This window comes from Dermacentor variabilis, chromosome 7 (genome assembly GCF_050947875.1).
Source record: "Dermacentor variabilis isolate Ectoservices chromosome 7, ASM5094787v1, whole genome shotgun sequence".
Classification (NCBI taxonomy): domain Eukaryota; kingdom Metazoa; phylum Arthropoda; class Arachnida; order Ixodida; family Ixodidae; genus Dermacentor; species Dermacentor variabilis.
Genome location: NC_134574.1, coordinates 107575873 through 107595169, shown reverse-complemented (window position 1 = coordinate 107595169; position 19297 = coordinate 107575873). Strand labels below are relative to the sequence as shown.

Genomic DNA, 19297 nt, shown 5'->3' with positions numbered 1-19297 from the left:
CGAATACCACTGAGAAAGGAGGTGAGCGAGAGTCAAAGCTCTACGTAAGGCCTACGAAGGACTAAAACAAGGAGAAGTCCGATACACCAACGCGACTAAGGACAAGAACAGAGCAACCCACGCTATCATCGTGATCAACGGCCAAGGACAAGAGGTAGCAGTGGCCTCGGTAAGTACTCCAGACATCAACTGCGCGGAAGAAACGGCGATAGCCCTGGCGGCCACTATGGTCCAGCGAGAGGAAGATCAAATCACAATCATTACCGACTCACAAACAGCATGTAGAAATTACCAAAAGGGCCGCATTTTCAAACAAGCTATGAGCATCCTCGAAAAACGAGACAATTTTATAGAATTGTACATTGTCTGGGCCCCGGAACACGAGTCCCTGGCGGGTAATGTAGCGGCTAATGCCGCTGCCCGAGATCACATTCTCCGGGCTATCCCACCAGGTTCACGAGCACCGGTAGACCAACAAGATAGCGTCCCAAAAAGATGCGCCGATATTCTGAGCAACTACAGACTGCGTAGGAGGATCTATCCACCCCCGCATCCCCAGCTGACAAGAGAAGAGGCGGTGATCCTCCGAAAACTACAGACCGGCACATTCCCGCACGCACCCTGCTACACGCCACGTACCCTACGAGCTATACTCACAAATGCGCCTTCTGCTCTACGCCCAGTACCCTCTGCCACATGGTATGGGAATGTCAACAAAACCCATCGACACCGCCCATCACCGGACCAACCGTCGAGCAGTGGGAGGCCCAGCTGACAAGCTCGAGCCCTGAAGACCAGCATCGTCAGACCAGGAAGATCTTTCGGTCTTCCGCCCGATAGCGCTCAACATCACGAAGACAACAATGCCGTCATTCGGCCATGTCATCCCAGTCAATAAGCAGCGAGTTGCGGCTCCTCTTTTAGTGCTTGAAGTCAATCTCGGCAAGCAAGCGACGGACAGTAAACCGCTTACGGCAGATTCATACGTTGCGAGAGCTCCTTAGTTATCGTCTCGACCATCGGCATCTCGTTGCGGCGAAAGAAATCGTGCACACGGGACCTGAGCGCGCACAACGGGAAGCTGTCATACTTTGTGCTGCGTGTTCTCTTCATAGCATTTTGTGGGCCTTTTCGCGAGGGCGTCGACAGTTTGGCACCCGAAAATGCGAAGGTTTGACCTCCCTCTTCACCCTGAACACTGTGGTTTCGCGGACACTCAGTTTCTCAGCAAAAATTGCCCGTGTCCTCCCCGCTGTGTTCAGGCCACGCGTTGCGCCAATACCTGTAGCAGTCGACGATAATGTTGCGTGAGTGGCTGTTCAGTATGTGGCCACTCTTGTCCTTCTTCTATGGTAGAAGAAACAGCGCTGAAACACGGCCAGGTGGAGTAGAACAGAAGACGAGCGCTGCCGAAGCTCCTTGGTGGTGTGGACACCGAGGTGACACAAGGCTCCTTCGGCAACAGAGGATCGCGTTCGGATGTCAGCTCACTGGCCTCAACGGCGGAAAATTCGCACGGAATGTAGTGTGCGAACCGCCGAGATTGCAGACTTGCAAAAAAAAAAGAAAAACGTAAAAGGGGACGAAAAACAACATATCACATTTAATACAGCAATGAACGGGGCTAGTTGGTGCACGCTCATGATTGTATTGCGCTACGTGTGACACTTACGAACATAAGGGACAATAGGCGGACGTACGTAGCTCTACGTACGTCCGCGTCTTGTCCATTATGTTCGTCAGTGTAACACTAAGGGCAATACAATCCCGAACCTATCACATTCTTGAAAATAAGTTTGTGAAAGCACAACACCGAAACAATATAAATCTTACGCAATCTAAAACCAAGAGTAATTATTTAAAACGATTAATGAAGCATTTTTGTACATTTCCGGCCTCTATCGTCTTCTCGCACCAGGTTTGTATTGGTTTCGATAAAGGCATTGTTCTTTTTAGGTGCTTGTTAAATAACAACCGAATCATTTTAAGCTCGGGAAATGAGTAGTAAATTTTCCGTGTACGTCTAAACCAGCGCAAATGCGATGCAGAGTTGCTTTTGTACTTTTGTCCCTTGTAACGAAGCTAAAGACCAGACGGCGCGCCGTATTGTAGGAGGTACGGGGTTATTCTTCTTTCGCGATCGGGCATGTACTGCAGCGTTCCAATCACGAGAGCTCTACCAAACCACTCATCAAAATACAAAGGTTTCACCTATACCGAGAATCACGCGTTTTAGAGGTAAAAAAATTTGAGCGGGACTATTTCTTTAGCCGCGGAGGCAATCGCCAGTCATGTTTCGGTCATCTAGGCGGGGCCACTCATGTCTTCAAAAGTTGTACCCGACTATAGATGTGCTAATTGCAAGTTGGGAAATTGTGATATGTAAAGTTGACACACTAGTATCGCACATTAGCGACCAATGTCCAATTTTCATGTTTTATGACGATCGGAGGAAAACCAGGGGCCGTCAGTGTGGCTCAATCACTGTCGGCCTTCACGTAGCATGTGTGGGTTTATCGACCAGTTGCCTTCACCCAAAAAGCTAAGTAGACGTGATGGCTGCGGTAAAAAGGTGTTCCACATCCGCCGCCTATGGCGTGAGCGGTGGCGCTGGCTAAAATTCTCAAGGTTAGTTCCAATACATAAACACTACATATATAATGTTTGTGTATATATATTTATCATAGCCCTTTCTTGGCGGTCAGTGCAGGGTGCATTGACCATCCCTCACCTATCGCTGTTTCTTCTGCAATGATCATCAATACATGAATGCCTTACTTATATAAAGGTTACAGGCAGTATCCGTGCTTCTGAAAAAATAAAGTTGAAAGGGGACGCGTATCATGCTGCTTGACTAGCGTTCATTACCCGTGTCTTGCGCAGCACCTGAATGCACATTCTAATTTTCCTAACAGATATCTCACTGAAATGGGATCAGACATTTAGTGAGCGAACTAAAACATTTCGTTAGCCACGTTGCTTGTGACCAAGACATTCACCATTCAACACTGACGTTCTTTCAACCAGACGTGAGGACGGTATACTGAGACGCACAATGCTTAACACTCATTATTACATGCTATTTTTTATATCAATAGTTGTAGCAAATATAACCTAGATTAAATCACATAATGTGCGCGCCTATTTTGCACAGCAAATATCAATACTGCTACATCGCACATTTCTGCACATCACTTTCTGTTCACAAACGGTGAACGGAGCCAATGAAAAGGACAACCTCGGGGTCATGGCTTCGGATAAGAAACATGAAAGGTCGGTCCACCACAAATTTACGCTCCTCTGTGGGTATCGTCAAGCTACAGCGCACAATATCTGCCGCGGTAGCGGCTGCAGCCTCAGTGCCTTCTTCGCTGACTTCCACAAAGGCCTTGTGGATCACATCGATAGCGACTAGCTTCCCCGCGTCGCTTATGGCAGAAAGGTCGACTGCAGGTCCGAAGAAGTCGTTGATCCCCATTACTTGTAACTTGGCCTTCAGGCTTACAGCTTGTTCAAGCTTGAATTTCGGCAAGTAGAGCTTGACGTCGGAACACCGGCGCATGTTCTCCAACATCTTCGAAAGTGCTAAAGCGGTCAAGCGCTCCTCTAATTTGGACAACCCCTCGATGTCTCTGGGAAGAAGCAGCACCATCGATGTCTTGCTGCCACGGTACGGTATTTCCAAAGCTTCCACCTCCATATCATCGGAGTGGCCCATCGAGAAGCTGGACTCCTGAAACATCATCTCAACTTGCGTCTTGTTTTTCGAGTCCAGATGGAAGTCGTAAGCGCGCGTATACTTTGAGTTGAACTGTGAGCTCCATAAACCCTTAAAGTAGATGTCATTTAAGAGTACTAGAGTAGTCATCGGGTCCACGGTACCGCTCGGAAGGAGGCCCTTAATTATTGATACTGTCGCCTTCTCGACCGACGAGTCGACTAACTGTCGAACGCTCTCGTACTTGTTCGTGAAGTCGACGGACTCTATCGTCGTGTTGTACTTGTCGCCAAGGACCTCAGCGTAGCTGGGCAGCACCGGAAATGTCTGTTCCGCGTACATGCGGTTGGCGATGTTAAGTTTCACGTGAGCCGCGTAATCAGGAAGCTTCGAAAAGAAGCTCGCAAAGTGACTGTGGACCTCGTCAGCGTCGACATGGAGGACAGTGGACAGTTCCTCAGCCGTGTTGCTTCTGGCACCTCCCAGTGCCATCGAGAGGGCAGCAGAGATGCTGAACGGCGAAAAAAATATGTTCCCATCCCGTTGGTCCTTTGCCATTAGCTGCTTGTAGAGGTCCACAGAGAAATTGAGGACGGAGTTACCGAGCGAGCTGGCGGCCATGGTCAGGTCCTCTGTAAGAAGAAAGAACACTTTCAGAGTCTTGGACAGCGCAGCATCCCGTTCCTTAAAATCTTTGTTGCGCGATTCCTCGTGAATTGAGAAGAGTTCGGTTGCAGAAGCTCGAATGCAATTAGTAAGATGATAATGCGCGGCCTTTCGCAGTCACGTTAAACTGGTAACTACAGGGAATAATGGCAAACGATTCACCGCTTTGAAGTTTTGTCTTCGTTTTTCTTTATTTCACAATTTTGTGCTGCAACCATGCCATCGCAAAGCTTTTCAGCACAAGGAACAGCAATGCTTATAGTAGCGTGTTTATAAGTAAAACAAATGTGTGTGACGTTAAACTCATCAGCAAAGAAGGAAATGAATCTCGGGGATTGAGGAGGTTGCCCAAGAGTTGACGCTCTCGGTGCTCTTGCCATTATCAACACTTATTGGATACCTTACCATGCATGCTAGGTCGTGTAGCGACTACCATGGACTCTGCCACTGTAGCTCACTGGCTATTGGCGGAGAGGAGTTACGGAGTCGCCATCTATCGGAAGCGCCTCGCTGGTGTAGTATGAGGGATCACGCGGCGTGCTCCTCATAGGTTTTGCTGCCAGCGTTCACTGAAAACACCACGCGCGAGCTCTCCCGGACATTTCCGTAAGTACTTTCGAAACGAGAGAAGTTGTTTACTGTCTAAATAATAATCTTGGGCAAACTGAAAGCACACAATCGTTTACAGACGCTATCTCTTTACCGAATACGTACAGTGAACGCCATTGCGCGCGGTCGCCGCGATGGAGTCTCCCGAACCGGCTTCTTGCGTGAAAGGTAGGTAAACGCTGAGAGCAAACTATGTGAAATATGTTCTTATAGTGTTTGTATAACTAAATGGAGCGTAATAGAAAGAAGCCTCAATGCAGCGATCGCGCAGATTCGCAGCGACCGACTGCGCGTCTGCATGCTTGCCTGCGTACTGTTTCGCCTTCTCCGCGCGCGCGCGTTCTCGCACCGTGCCATGAGCTTTAAGCCGCAGAATATGAGCATTTGACAGTATTCAAGCAACCATTGTTGCGTGGCAGCTATCAGAGCTGTTCAAAAATAACTTCATTGTGGAGACTTCGACGCCTACAGTGACTATGATGTGCCGTAACGACGATTCAATCTTTTTTTTTCTTCTAAATTCTTTGACTTTTCAATATTATTTTTCGAGTTGCGTCGCACTGTATGTTTATCGGTGTTCTCAGCGTGCAATTTCCCGCTGCTCCTTTATTGTAATCGAGTGCATTAATTCATAACACAAACATGACCATGTGCCATGCTTTTTTTAAATGTGCTTCTTACCGCTGCCTTTCCGCTCCACTGAACTTGCCAGTATCTATAGCATCGACAAGTTGATAAACCAAACCGTCATAATATTAGTCGTGCAGCGGACTTGGGTGAGCGTCTCAGTGCGCGTTTTCAGAACATTGCAGACCGGCCGCCGTAGCAGAAATCTTCCTCGCGTTTGTGCTTGCTGCATACCCGAGTTGTAGCCGATGACTGTTTGCCGGTTTTATGTTTCGCGACCCAAGCTTCACGCAGCTTCTTGTCCTGCGGCTACGTGTGAATAAGGCTGACACCGGCCTCCGTTACGTGCGTCCGGCTCTGCGGCACCGAGCAGTAGCCTACCATGTTGCGCGCCTTCAAAGGCAGCCACTACCTATTGTAGTGCTTTCAAGCGTTGTAAAGGAGACACTCGAAGCGGGAAAATTTCGCCACTAAATGAGGACCGCAGCGTACGAGGGAATTCAAACTCGTTTTCAGTTCCCTTCGGCGCTCCCGAAGCAGCCGACGCGGCCGCTATGTCCACGTGATCCCTCCTAGCACGTCAGTAGTTCTGTGACTAAGCACAGACATACAATCACAGTAGGTCACTGTCGCCGCATGGTATCACCGCACAGCAAAGTAGCACTTGCAGCACTATTAACATATTTTCTGGTTACATTCGCTTGCCAAATTTGTTGCCTTTAAAAACTGCAACACGGTAGGGTAGGGTACAAACTGGAGTTTGGTTTGCTACCCAGCGCAGGGTAGAAAACCGGATCTTTCCCTCTGGTTAATCTCCCTGCCTTTCCCCTTTCCTTTGTCTCTGTCTCACTCTCTCTAAGACTAAGCAAAAAGTCGCAAGTACGATTCGAGATCAACAGTGGATGCATTCTATTTTTCCGATGAGAGCAGAATGCTGAACCACACGGGAGAAATCCCAAATGGCCACGATTATTCTTGCCGTGGCCTCCTACAATGGCGTCTCTCATAGCCTGTGTATTGGTAGAGATGTAGAAATCCATCAATTGCTTACTCATTACCGTCTAATAGGCTGCAATGCGCCCAAAAGAAACAAAATAAGCTCGCACTGTCTTGGCGCACTTGCAGTCTCTATTGTGTAGGGGCACTGCGTCATTAGGCATAACACGGTTGCAAATCTTCGATAGCTATAATTGGCATGGGTGTGGTAAACTGTCATGAAGTCAAATACTGATTTTCCAAAGTATTACACTGCAACAAGCCCTTTTCTTTCCATTTCGCCACTGTCTGTAATGCTGGCGTGATTCATGATAAGTTGCCGAGTCTGTGGGCGCCATCATGTTTAGAACCTGTTGACGTATAAGTGAAACATTGCGCTTCTAATTAATTAAACAAAAGAAACGTTATCTATAAATTGTTCGCGTTCACGTTTTGTCATTTGCAACAGAACAGATCAATCTTATTTGTTATAGTAGCAGTTAGTGTCATACCATCGACCAGTGCGTCCACTTAATGTAAATGGTTGTTTTACAGCGAAGCTGTATACCTCTACCGTCCAAGGAAATTTTCGTGTCCTTGGCATGGTAAGCAAAAACTCCCCATACATGGGCCGATACCTGAGATAGTGCAATGCCGAGCCGACCCCCGCCGGAGGTGAAGCAGACGTTAAGCACTCCCCTTACGTGGGCCGATCCCGAAGATGTGCAATGCTTGGCCGACCCGCGGAGGAGGAAAAGCAGGCGTTAAGTACTCCGCATACGTGGGCCGATCCCGAAGATAGTGCAATGCCGGGCCGACCAGCGGCGTAGGTGCAGTTCGCTACTAAGGGGTTCACATACACAGCTTCGCTGATCAGGCTTCTTCACAGAGTGGAAGGGCACTGAATTCTTTTAAGAGACGACGTAGTTTCGGTTTAAGTTTGGGTTCTGCTGACACTTATGTTCGCCAAATTCCCAGACATAATCAAGGTAAGCGGAATGTCCATTCAACGCACCCAGCTAAGGTGAAACGAAGTTCAGTGGTCCTTCTGAGCAAAGGGAACAAGGTGTGTTTGTGAGTATCATATCTAACAAAGACAGGTTCATCTGCGTGCAAACCCTTCCTTGCTCTGCGTTCCTCGGGAGCAACTGTTCGCAAAGTACTTTTGTCCATCCAATGAAAGCCAAACAATCCTGGCCATCTTTAGGGAAATGAACAGCCGGGTGCTCTAAACATATGCTCCAATCAGCTCTTTTAAGATCAGCGGAGGGTATTCTCGAGCGTGTTGTTATGCTATGTCAGCATGAAAGTAGTGTAAAAATACGAGGGCGTTTAGTCGAGGACAGAATCGTGCTCGACTGAGCCGTTCTCATATTGGTTATTTTTCAAAAATTTAATAAAGTGTTAGTTTCTTTTTCTGCCTGTATAGGCGCACGTTCTTTCCTCGCTGCCAAAGCAGGCGAGTTTAAGTGCCAAATGCAAGCATAAACGAAGCAGCCCTTTTGTGGGATCCCTAAACATTGGCCTCACGTTATTTCTAATATAAAGTAAGGACACGCGCTCTACAACTATTACTCAAGTGGTGAAGTTTGCTGGGAATCATCTCACGGCTCATTACATTTGGTGCATAAAGGATGTTTCACAGTAAATTAATTATGACTGCGCGCAACGAAAGAAGATGTTCAGCCCCATGAGTTACAAATGAAGCTACTTACATAACCCAGCAATACATAGAAATATATAGACCCACAACACTAGCGTCCTCTTTCGCACTCTCTGTGAAAGTCTCAAGAATAACGAACACGAGCAATAGTATAGGCATAGGTACTACCAACCCACCTGTGAGCAGTAATCGAAGCGTCGACGACAAACGTTTGTCTTTCCACGATCAGCACTGGTGCGAAACTAAGCGAGTAGGGGGATTCCAATGCCTCCTGCTCCGGCGCAACGCGTGCAAAGACCGCTGTGAATAATATGCTATCGGGTAGTCGTTATCTCCGGACTCCGCCAATTTGGGGCCCTGTTGCTCAACTCGGAAGCGTGTAGTGACACGCCAACTGTTGGGCAAGCTCTGATAGGAATGCGTTGCACACTGCCAGACAGGACGAGCGCGTCACTGCGTTCACTGCAACGTCCAAGTTGAACCAAGCGCGTTCGGAAAGAAGTCAAGGAGCGACAAACAGAGGGGAGGTTGCTGCTGTCTGGCGCTTGCTCATTAAAAACGTCACGAGCGCGGCTACCCGGCTACGCCCCTTGGCGACGCAAGGTACCTAGGGCGCTCCCTCCCTGACACCGGCGTTCCCTAGGAGCCAGCCTCTATTCAAAGTCGTCGCCTAGACCGCGGAAAAGAGGCAATATGAGATGCAACGGTAGTCATTTCGGAGGTCCCATCTATACACAGGAGGTTTTCAATTACTATCGGTGGCTGGCGCTATCTGTGTGGCAGAGTGACCCACGATGTTGTGGCTCAGCCAAGAGAGAAAGAGAGAAAGCAAGGAGACGAAAGGCGGGGAGGTCAACCAGACGGGTGTACGGTTTGCCACCCTATACGGAGCCGAAGTAGGGACTGCGGTGATCACTCACATCGTCTCCCAGTAGTTGTGTGTCTCACGTGTCTCAAGTGTCTCACTTTTGCAAACATTTCATTTTAATGCGCAGTTTTCAGCGCTTCAGTTAGTTGCAGGAGTTTCGAGCCTGCCTCTTGCTAAGTCTGGAGTTTCCTCGGTAAGCAACAATAATCGACAATACGTTGTTTTCTTTTTCTTTTTTTCTCTTTTTTTTTTTGCTCGACGGGCCCGCGACGTGGCGAAGAGGCTAGGTCTTTCTGTCCCGATGGGGGGGGGGGGGGAGTGGACGTTTCGATGCACCTCAATAAATTTTTTCCATCCATCCATCTAAGCGGTCATCCTCGCTTGTAATTATTCATAGTCGTTCAAAAGCAGAAAGTAGAAATTGGATTAAACAAATTACTGTCGTAAAACAAATCGCCAAAGAAAGAAAAGACAGCTTTAAGAAAGAAAATATCAACAGGTTCGTTCGTATTCAGGAGGACGAATTTTAAGCAAATCTATTGACTACCCGACATCCCCATGCTCGCTGAACAGCTGCACTCGGAGCTCCCACTGGTCCTAGCGCAACAGTGCCCTCAAGTATTTCTTCACTTATCTCCACTGCATGATGATGATGATGATGAGGATGTCGATCCTTGATGAGTTTGGCGCTTAACCACTCGCAGGGATTGGCCAAGAGTCGGCCAGACTTTGCTTATGTGTTCAGAAAATGGAGGTAAAAATCTACAATTTTGTTACATGAATTTAGGCGAGGAAAAATCGAAACGGTTCAGTAGACTGTCATGCTATGAAGAGGGAAAAAATAATTATCTATAATATATAAATGAGGCAATAGAGGAGGAATGAAAAGAATAATACGGTCATCAATTAAATCGGTTTGAGTCAATAATAAATTTTTCTAAGACGAAGCAGACATTCCTGTGTGAGTGCCCAAGCACAGACGCTCTGAAAGACAGTAGTATTGAGTGTTCAATGGCAGGCCAAGCTGTCGCACTTTAATTTCTAATGTCATTTTCCTCATGGAGGAGAAACGCCGGTATTCCATTAGGTAGTGGTCGATCGTCTCTAATGCGTTGCAAAAATGGAACAATGGGGATATTGCCAGACCAGATCGGTGCATGTAAGAATTTAGAGATGGGACATATACAATGATCTATACCGGTATTGTTTGTGTGAGCTACTAATAGCGCGAGCACTTCCGCATGTTGTATGCGCATTGCGACTTGTAGCATTTGTGGGAATCTTGTGGCATAATTCACTTCCTGCGTAGTTTTCGCTGATTATACTACAAAACTTATCACGATTTGTCAAGAGTGCCTGCTAACATTCTTTATTTTTATTTCACCATTGCGGCATGGGGTATGTGAAATGCTCGATAAACTTGTATTCTTTACTACATAAGAAACTTGGGCGAGTTGGTGGCAATTCATATTTTGGAAAGTAACAGCGCTAAACGGACAAGAACACAGGCCAAAGAAGAGCACAACACTGGCGCCGTCTTCTTTTTTATCAGCTCTTTCCTGTGACTGACCTGCCAACGCTCATTGCATTAGACCTCAACTAGCATGAATTGGCTATCGGTTTAACCACTGTATAAACATTCTTTATACAGACTCGCAGGCCTCCATAAAGGCCGAGGAGTTTGTGTAAGCAGTGTGATAAGTGAAGATTGCAAAAGGAGACTTGAGGACGGCGTCGTATGCAGCGGATATCGCAGCTAGTTTCGCCATTAATTGGGCGTTGCAGGCAGGGTGGTGGGGAACGTAGGCCGTGGCGGTACGAGGTCTATAATACGCTACGGCTGAAGCCTCGTCACTGAGGGCGACGTCGGTGTAAACAGCGTGGTGATGGGGAGGAGCGTCACGAACTAAAACGTTCCACATAGACAAGATGTAGCACGTCTGAAGGCGGATGCGAAGCAGTCGATTGTAACAAAGGCTAGGAGAGAACATTGTAAAAGATCAAAAACAGATTTGAAATTTAAGAAAACTTACGCTTCCTATGAGCGATAAAGTATGGCGCACTGGGTATACTGAAGAGCAAACCACAAAACTCGCTGCCCTACATAACCTTCTTATCTTTCAGGAATTTGCGTATAAGTGCCGCAAATGATTTCGTCATATATTGTAACAACCCCTAAGTACTATAGCTTTAATGTTAATGTCATCGTTGCAGGCATGCTTCATCGGATTCGCCTGGGCGTCGCCTTCACTCGACGCTATGCACATATCGTCGGTCGTGCCGACAGCCCGAGCTGTGAACGCTGTCCTGAGCCTGAGACTCTCCAACATCTGTTTTGCGACTTCCCTCTCTACGCATCACAGTGGAAGACCCTGGCTTCTGTGCTAGCGGGCATTGGCAGGCAAATATTGCCTGAAATTACATTTTTGTTGGCCATATGTGACCGTGCTGTAGCACCAATAGCTAGAAAGGATGCTCTGGTTCAGCGACAGTCCCTGGCATCCGTTCCAGCGCACCTTGATACTAGGCCATTGTCACTCGAAACGATGTTCACATGTCGCATACAGAAGACATCGCAGTTGAAGGCGACATAGGGACTACTTCGGTTTTTGAAAGATACGGGACTGGGCATGCGGCTGTGACAGAGATATCTCTCTCCCTTCCCAATCTTACATCCCCCCACCCCGCTCCTATGTGTAGGGTATGTAAACCGGTTGAGCTAAACTAGTTAACCTCCCTGCCTTTCCTTCTCAACTTTTTCCTTCCTTCCTTCCTTGACTAGTGGAAGATTGTCGGACTATAAACACAAGGGTTTAAGCAAATCGCTGTGTTAGTGTACACATGCATCCCTTCTTACTGTCCTCATCATCCTTCATCATTCATTTTGTCCCTTTTCCTTATTCCCCTGTGCAGAGCACCAGGCCAGAGCGTGCTAGCTCAGGCCGACCTCTCTGCATTTCTAACAAATTATCTGTCTCTCTCTCTCTCTCTCTTGATATATATTGTGCAATATCGTCTTAGTAACGCTGATCTTAAAGGCTACTCAACAGTAGACCATATTCACACTATCAATCAGGTGCTAGAGAAACGTGCGGAATATAACGAACCCTTATATATAACTTTCATTGATTACGAGAAAGCGTTTGATTCAGTCGAAACCTCAGCAGCCATGGAGGCATTACGGAATCATGGTGTAGACGAGCCGTATGTAAAAATGCTGAAAGATATCTATAGCGGCTCCACAGCCACAGTAGTCCATAAAGTAAGCAACAAAATCCTAATAAAGAAAGGCGTCAGGCAGGGAGATACGATCTCTCCAATGCTATTCACAGAGTGTTTACAAGAGGTATTCAGAGACTTGGATTGGGAAGAATTGGAGATAAGAGTTAATGGAGAATATCTTAGTAACTTACGATTCGCTGATGATATTGCCTTGCTTAGTAACTCAGGGGAACAATTGCAATGCATGCTCACTGACCTCGAGAGGCAAAGCAGAAGGGTGGGTCTAAAAATGAATCTGCAGAAAACTAAAGTAATGGTTAACAGTCTCGGAAAAGAGCAGCAGTTTACGAGGCACTGGAAGTGGTAAGGCAATACATCTACTTAGGACAGGTTGTGACCGCGGATCCGGATCATGAGACTGAAATAATGAGAAGAATAAGAATGGGCTGGGCTGCGTTTGGCAGGCATTCCCAAATCATGAACAGCATGTTGCAAGTATCCCTCAAGAGAAAAGTGTATAACAGCTGTGTCTTACCAGTACTCACGTTCGGGGCATAAACCTGGAGGCTTACGAAAAGGGTTGTACTTAAATTGAGGACAACGCAACGAGCTATGGAAATAAGCATTATGGGTGTAACGTTAAGGGATAAGAAAAGAGCAGATTGGGTGAGGTAACAAATGCGAGTTAATGACATCTTAGTTGAAACCAAGAAAAAGAAATGCGCATGGTGGAGGACATGTACTGCGGAGGGAAGATAACCGATGGTGATAAAGGGTAACGGAGTGGATTCCAAGGGAAGGCAAGCGCAGTAGGGGGCGGCAGAAAATAAGGGTGGGCGGATGAGATTAAGAAGTTTGCAGGGACAAAATGGCCGCAACCAGTACATGACCGAGGTAGTTGGAGAAGTATGGGAGAGGACTTCTCCCTGCCGTGGGTGTAAGCAGGCAGATGATGATGATGGTGATGATGATGAACGCTGATCCCAAAGGAGCGCCAAAGAGCATACTTACGCTGAGCCTGCGCCCCCAAGAAACACCCTGTCACGTGTTCTTTTGACCTAGTATTCGGAAAGAAACCGCATTTATATTTCGAAGCATTGAACATCTTGAAAACTCATCCGCTACAATACTAAAATGATAATGTCGCCATAAAGTTATTAATGAGTGAATCAGTATGTTTTGTTCATTTTATTTAATTTCTAGGGCTAGTGATAATGTCCACGTCTTCGAGTAATTCAGCTCAAGGACAATAACTATGCTACATACCACAGGCGATATTTAAAAAGAACGAAAATTTAGAAATCATTGCACCGTATATAAAAAATATAAGATCAGTAGATCAATATACAAGATATGCTGCACGTGACAATACAACAGAATAAATGAATGGAACACAATAAGCAAATATTTATAAGCTTCAGAAATTCTAATAATGTGACTCACTCGCGCGGTGCAAGCAAGTAGTAAAGGCAAGGCGCAGAAGACCTGGACTCAAGAAGAAGAACACAAACGACAGGACCGGCGGCACTCGAGACTGGCAAGCTGAGACGGCGATCAGGTTGACGCACAAAATGGCAGGATCGGTGCGAAAGTTTTGTTGAAAGAAATGGCCCAATGTAGAAGAAATATGCTCAAGTAAAACTCTTGCTTGGGCTAGTTGGTTCATGCTTGAAGTAGTAAAGGCGAGGCGCAGAAGACCTGGACTCAAGAAGAAGAACACAAACGACAGGACAGGCGCCACTCGAGACTGGCAAGCTGAGACGGCGATCAGGTTGACGCTCAAAATGGCAGGATCGGTGCGAAAGCTTTGTTGAAAGAAATGGCCCAATGTAGAAGAAATATGCTCAAGTAAAACTCTTGCTTAGGCTAGTTGGTTCATGCTTGAAGTAGTAAAGGCAAGGCGCAGAAGACCTGGACTCAAGAAGAAGAACACAAACGACAGGACCGGCGGCACTCGAGACTGGCAAGCTGAGACGGCGATCAGGTTGACGCTCAAAATGGCAGGATCGGTGCGAAAGCTTTGTTGAAAGAAATGGCCCAATGTAGAAGAAATATGCTCAAGTAAAACTCTTGCTTAGGCTAGTTGGTTCATGCTTGAAGTAGTAAAGGCAAGGCGCAGAAGACCTGGACTCAAGAAGAAGAACACAAACGACAGGACAGGCGCCACTCGAGACTGGCAAGCTGAGACGGCGATCAGGTTGACGCTCAAAATGGCAGGATCGGTGCGAAAGCTTTCTTGAAAGAAATGGCCCAATGTAGAAGAAATATGCTCAAGTAAAACTCTTGCTTAGGCCAGTTGGTTCATGCTTGAAGTAGTAAAGGCAAGGCGCAGAAGACCTGGACTCAAGAAGAAGAACACAAACGACAGGACCGGCGGCACTCGAGACTGGCAAGCTGAGACGGCGATCAGGTTGACGCACAAAATGGCAGGATCGGTGCGAAAGCTTTGTTGAAAGAAATGGCCCAATGTAGAAGAAATATGCTCAAGTAAAACTCTTGCTTAGGCTAGTTGGTTCATGCTTGAAGTAGTAAAGGCAAGGCGCAGAAGACCAGGACTCAAGAAGAAGAACACAAACGACAGGACCGGCGCCACTCGAGACTGGCAAGCTGAGACGGCGATCAGGTTGACGCACAAAATGGCAGGATCGGTGCGAAAGCTTTGTTGAAAGAAATGGCCCAATGTAGAAGAAATATGCTCAAGTAAAACTCTTGCTTAGGCTAGTTGGTTCATGCTTGAAGTAGTAAAGGCAAGGCGCAGAAGACCAGGACTCAAGAAGAAGAACACAAACGACAGGACCGGCGGCACTCGAGACTGGCAAGCTGAGACGGCGATCAGGTTGACGCACAAAATGGCAGGATCGGTGCGAAAGCTTTGTTGAAAGAAATGGCCCAATGTAGAAGAAATATGCTCAAGTAAAACTCTTGCTTAGGCTAGTTGGTTCATGCTTGAAGTAGTAAAGGCAAGGCGCAGAAGACCAGGACTCAAGAAGGAGAACACAAACGACAGGACCGGCGCCACTCGAGACTGGCAAGCTGAGACGGCGATCAGGTTGAAGCACAAAATGGCAGGATCGGTGCGAAAGCTTTGTTTAAAGAAATGGCCCAATGTAGAAGAAATATGCTCAAGTAAAACTCTTGCTTAGGCTAGTTGGTTCATGCTTGAAGTAGTAAAGGCAAGGCGCAGAAGACCAGGACTCAAGAAGAAGAACACAAACGACAGGACCGGCGGCACTCGAGACTGGCAAGCTGAGACGGCGATCAGGTTGACGCACAAAATGGCAGGATCGGTGCGAAAGCTTTGTTGAAAGAAATGGCCCAATGTAGAAGAAATATGCTCAAGTAAAACTCTTGCTTAGGCTAGTTGGTTCATGCTTGAAGAAGTAAAGGCAAGGCGCAGAAGACCAGGACTCAAGAAGAAGAACACAAACGACAGGACCGGCGCCACTCGAGACTGGCAAGCTGAGACGGCGATCAGGTTGACGCACAAAATGGCAGGATCGGTGCGAAAGCTTTGTTTAAAGAAATGGCCCAATGTAGAAGAAATATGCTCAAGTAAAACTCTTGCTTAGGCTAGTTGGTTCATGCTTGAAGTAGTAAAGGCAAGGCGCAGAAGACCAGGACTCAAGAAGAAGAACACAAACGACAGGACCGGCGGCACTCGAGACTGGCAAGCTGAGACGGCGATCAGGTTGACGCACAAAATGGCAGGATCGGTGCGAAAGCTTTGTTGAAAGAAATGGCCCAATGTAGAAGAAATATGCTCAAGTAAAACTCTTGCTTAGGCTAGTTGGTTCATGCTTGAAGTAGTAAAGGCAAGGCGCAGAAGACCAGGACTCAAGAAGAAGAACACAAACGACAGGACCGGCGCCACTCGAGACTGGCAAGCTGAGACGGCGATCAGGTTGACGCACAAAATGGCAGGATCGGTGCGAAAGCTTTGTTTAAAGAAATGGCCCAATGGAGAAGAAATATGCTCAAGTAAAACTCTTGCTTAGGCTAGTTGGTTCATGCTTGAAGTAGTAAAGGCAAGGCGCAGAAGACCAGGACTCAAGAAGAAGAACACAAACGACAGGACCGGCGGCACTCGAGACTGGCAAGCTGAGACGGCGATCAGGTTGACTCACAAAATGGCAGGATCGGTGCGAAAGCTTTGTTGAAAGAAATGGCCCAATGTAGAAGAAATATGCTCAAGTAAAACTCTTGCTTAGGCTAGTTGGTTCACGCTTGAAGTAGTAAAGGCAAGGTGCAGAAGACCAGTACTCAAGAAGAAGAACACAAACGACAGGACCGGCGCCACTCGAGACTGGCAAGCTGAGACGGCGATCAGGTTGAAGCACAAAATGGCAGGATCGGTGCGAAAGCTTTGTTTAAAGAAATGGCCCAATGTAGAAGAAATATGCTCAAGTAAAACTCTTGCTTAGGCTAGTTGGTTCATGCTTGAAGTAGTAAAGGCAAGGCGCAGAAGACCAGGACTCAAGAAGAAGAACACAAACGACAGGACCGGCGGCACTCGAGACTGGCAAGCTGAGACGGCGATCAGGTTGACGCACAAAATGGCAGGATCGGTGCGAAAGCTTTGTTGAAAGAAATGGCCCAATGTAGAAGAAATATGCTCAAGTAAAACTCTTGCTTAGGCTAGTTGGTTCATGCTTGAAGAAGTAAAGGCAAGGCGCAGAAGACCAGGACTCAAGAAGAAGAACACAAACGACAGGACCGGCGCCACTCGAGACTGGCAAGCTGAGACGGCGATCAGGTTGACGCACAAAATGGCAGGATCGGTGCGAAAGCTTTGTTTAAAGAAATGGCCCAATGTAGAAGAAATATGCTCAAGTAAAACTCTTGCTTAGGCTAGTTGGTTCATGCTTGAAGTAGTAAAGGCAAGGCGCAGAAGACCAGGACTCAAGAAGAAGAACACAAACGACAGGACCGGCGGCACTCGAGACTGGCAAGCTGAGACGGCGATCAGGTTGACGCACAAAATGGCAGGATCGGTGCGAAAGCTTTGTTGAAAGAAATGGCCCAATGTAGAAGAAATATGCTCAAGTAAAACTCTTGCTTAGGCTAGTTGGTTCATGCTTGAAGTAGTAAAGGCAAGGCGCAGAAGACCAGGACTCAAGAAGAAGAACACAAACGACAGGACCGGCGCCACTCGAGACTGGCAAGCTGAGACGGCGATCAGGTTGACGCACAAAATGGCAGGATCGGTGCGAAAGCTTTGTTTAAAGAAATGGCCCAATGGAGAAGAAATATGCTCAAGTAAAACTCTTGCTTAGGCTAGTTGGTTCATGCTTGAAGTAGTAAAGGCAAGGCGCAGAAGACCAGGACTCAAGAAGAAGAACACAAACGACAGGACCGGCGGCACTCGAGACTGGCAAGCTGAGACGGCGATCAGGTTGACTCACAAAATGGCAGGATCGGTGCGAAAGCTTTGTTGAAAGAAATGGCCCAATGTAGAAGAAATATGCTCAAGTAAAACTCTTGCTTAGGCTAGTTGGTTCACGCTTGAAGTAGTAAAGGCAAGGTGCAGAAGACCAGTACTCAAGAAGAAGAACACAAACGACAGGACCGGCGCCACTCGAGACTGGCAAGCTGAGACGGCGATCAGGTTGACGCACAAAATGGCAGGATCGGTGGGAAAGCTTTGTTTAAAGAAATGACCCAATGTAGAAGAAATATGCTCAAGTAAAACTCTTGCTTAGGCTAGTTGGTTCATGCTTGAAGTAGTAAAGGCAAGGCGCAGAAGACCAGGACTCAAGAAGAAGAACACAAACGACAGGACCGGCGCCACTCGAGACTGGCAAGCTGAGACGGCGATCAGGTTGACGCACAAAATGGCAGGATCGGTGCGAAAGCTTTGTTGAAAGAAATGGCCCAATGTAGAAGAAATATGCTCAAGTAAAACTCTTGCTTAGGCTAGTTGGTTCATGCTTAAAGTAGTAAAGGCAAGGCGCAGAAGACCAGGACTCAAGAAGAAGAACACAAACGATAGGACCGGCGCCACTCGAGACTGGCAAGCTGAGACGGCGATCAGGTTGACGCACAAAATGGCAGGATCGGTGCGAAAGCTTTGTTGAAAGAAATGGCCCAATGTAGAAGAAATATGCTCAAGTAAAACTCTTGCTTAGGCTAGTTGGTTCATGCTTGAAGTAGTAAAGGCAAGGCGCAGAAGACCAGGACTCAAGAAGAACACAAACGACAGGACCGGCGCCACTCGAGACTGGCAAGCTGAGACGGCGATCAGGTTGACGCACAAAATGGCAGGATCGGTGCGAAAGCTTTGTTTAAAGAAATGGCCCAATGTAGAAGAAATATGCTCAAGTAAAACTCTTGCTTAGGCTAGTTGGTTCATGCTTGAAGTAGTAAAGGCAAGGCGCAGAAGACCAGGACTCAAGAAGAAGAACACAAACGACAGGACCGGCGCCACTCGAGACTGGCAAGCTGAGACGGCGATCAGGTTGACGCACAAAATGGCACGATCGGTGCGAAAGCTTTGTTGAAAGAAATGGCCCAATGTAGAAGAAATAAGCTCAAGTAAAACTCTTGCTTAGGCTAGTTGGTTCATGCTTGAAGTAGTAAAGGCAAGGCGCAGAAGGCCAGGACTCAAGAAGAAGAACACAAACGACAGGACCGGCGCCACTCCAGACTGGCAAGCTGAGACGGCGATCAGGTTGACGCACAAAATGGCAGGATCGGTGCGAAAGCTTTGTTTAAAAAAATGGCCCAATGTAGAAGAAATATGCTCAAGTAAAACTCTTGCTTAGGCTAGTTGGTTCATGCTTGAAGTAGTAAAGGCAAGGCGCAGAAGACCAGGACTCAAGAAGAAGAACACAAACGACAGGACCGGCGCCACTCGAGACTGGCAAGCTGAGACGGCGATCAGGTTGACGCACAAAATGGCAGGATCGGTGCGAAAGCTTTGTTGAAAGAAATGGCCCAATGTAGAAGAAAT

The 19297-nt window shown here is 47.2% G+C and overlaps 1 protein-coding gene across 1 annotated transcript; it reads right to left on the bottom strand.

Annotated features, from left to right (window-relative positions):
* Positions 1-2841: 2841 nt before the first annotated feature.
* On the bottom strand, positions 2842-8588 carry LOC142587009 (iris-like). Its single transcript, XM_075697878.1, has 2 exons — positions 8435-8588; positions 2842-4350 (listed from the first exon to the last, which is right to left on the bottom strand). The coding sequence occupies exon 2, from the start codon at positions 4337-4339 to the stop codon at positions 3203-3205; it is 1137 nt and encodes a 378-aa protein (XP_075553993.1). The 5' UTR covers positions 4340-4350; positions 8435-8588; the 3' UTR covers positions 2842-3202.
* Between the last annotated feature and the right edge of the window lie 10709 nt (positions 8589-19297).

Bases quoted from the DNA above. Each gene is read 5' to 3' on its own strand.
- LOC142587009 (XM_075697878.1), bottom strand. From the start codon at position 4,339: ATGGCCGCCAGCTCGCTCGGTAACTCCGTCCTCAATTTCTCTGTGGAC.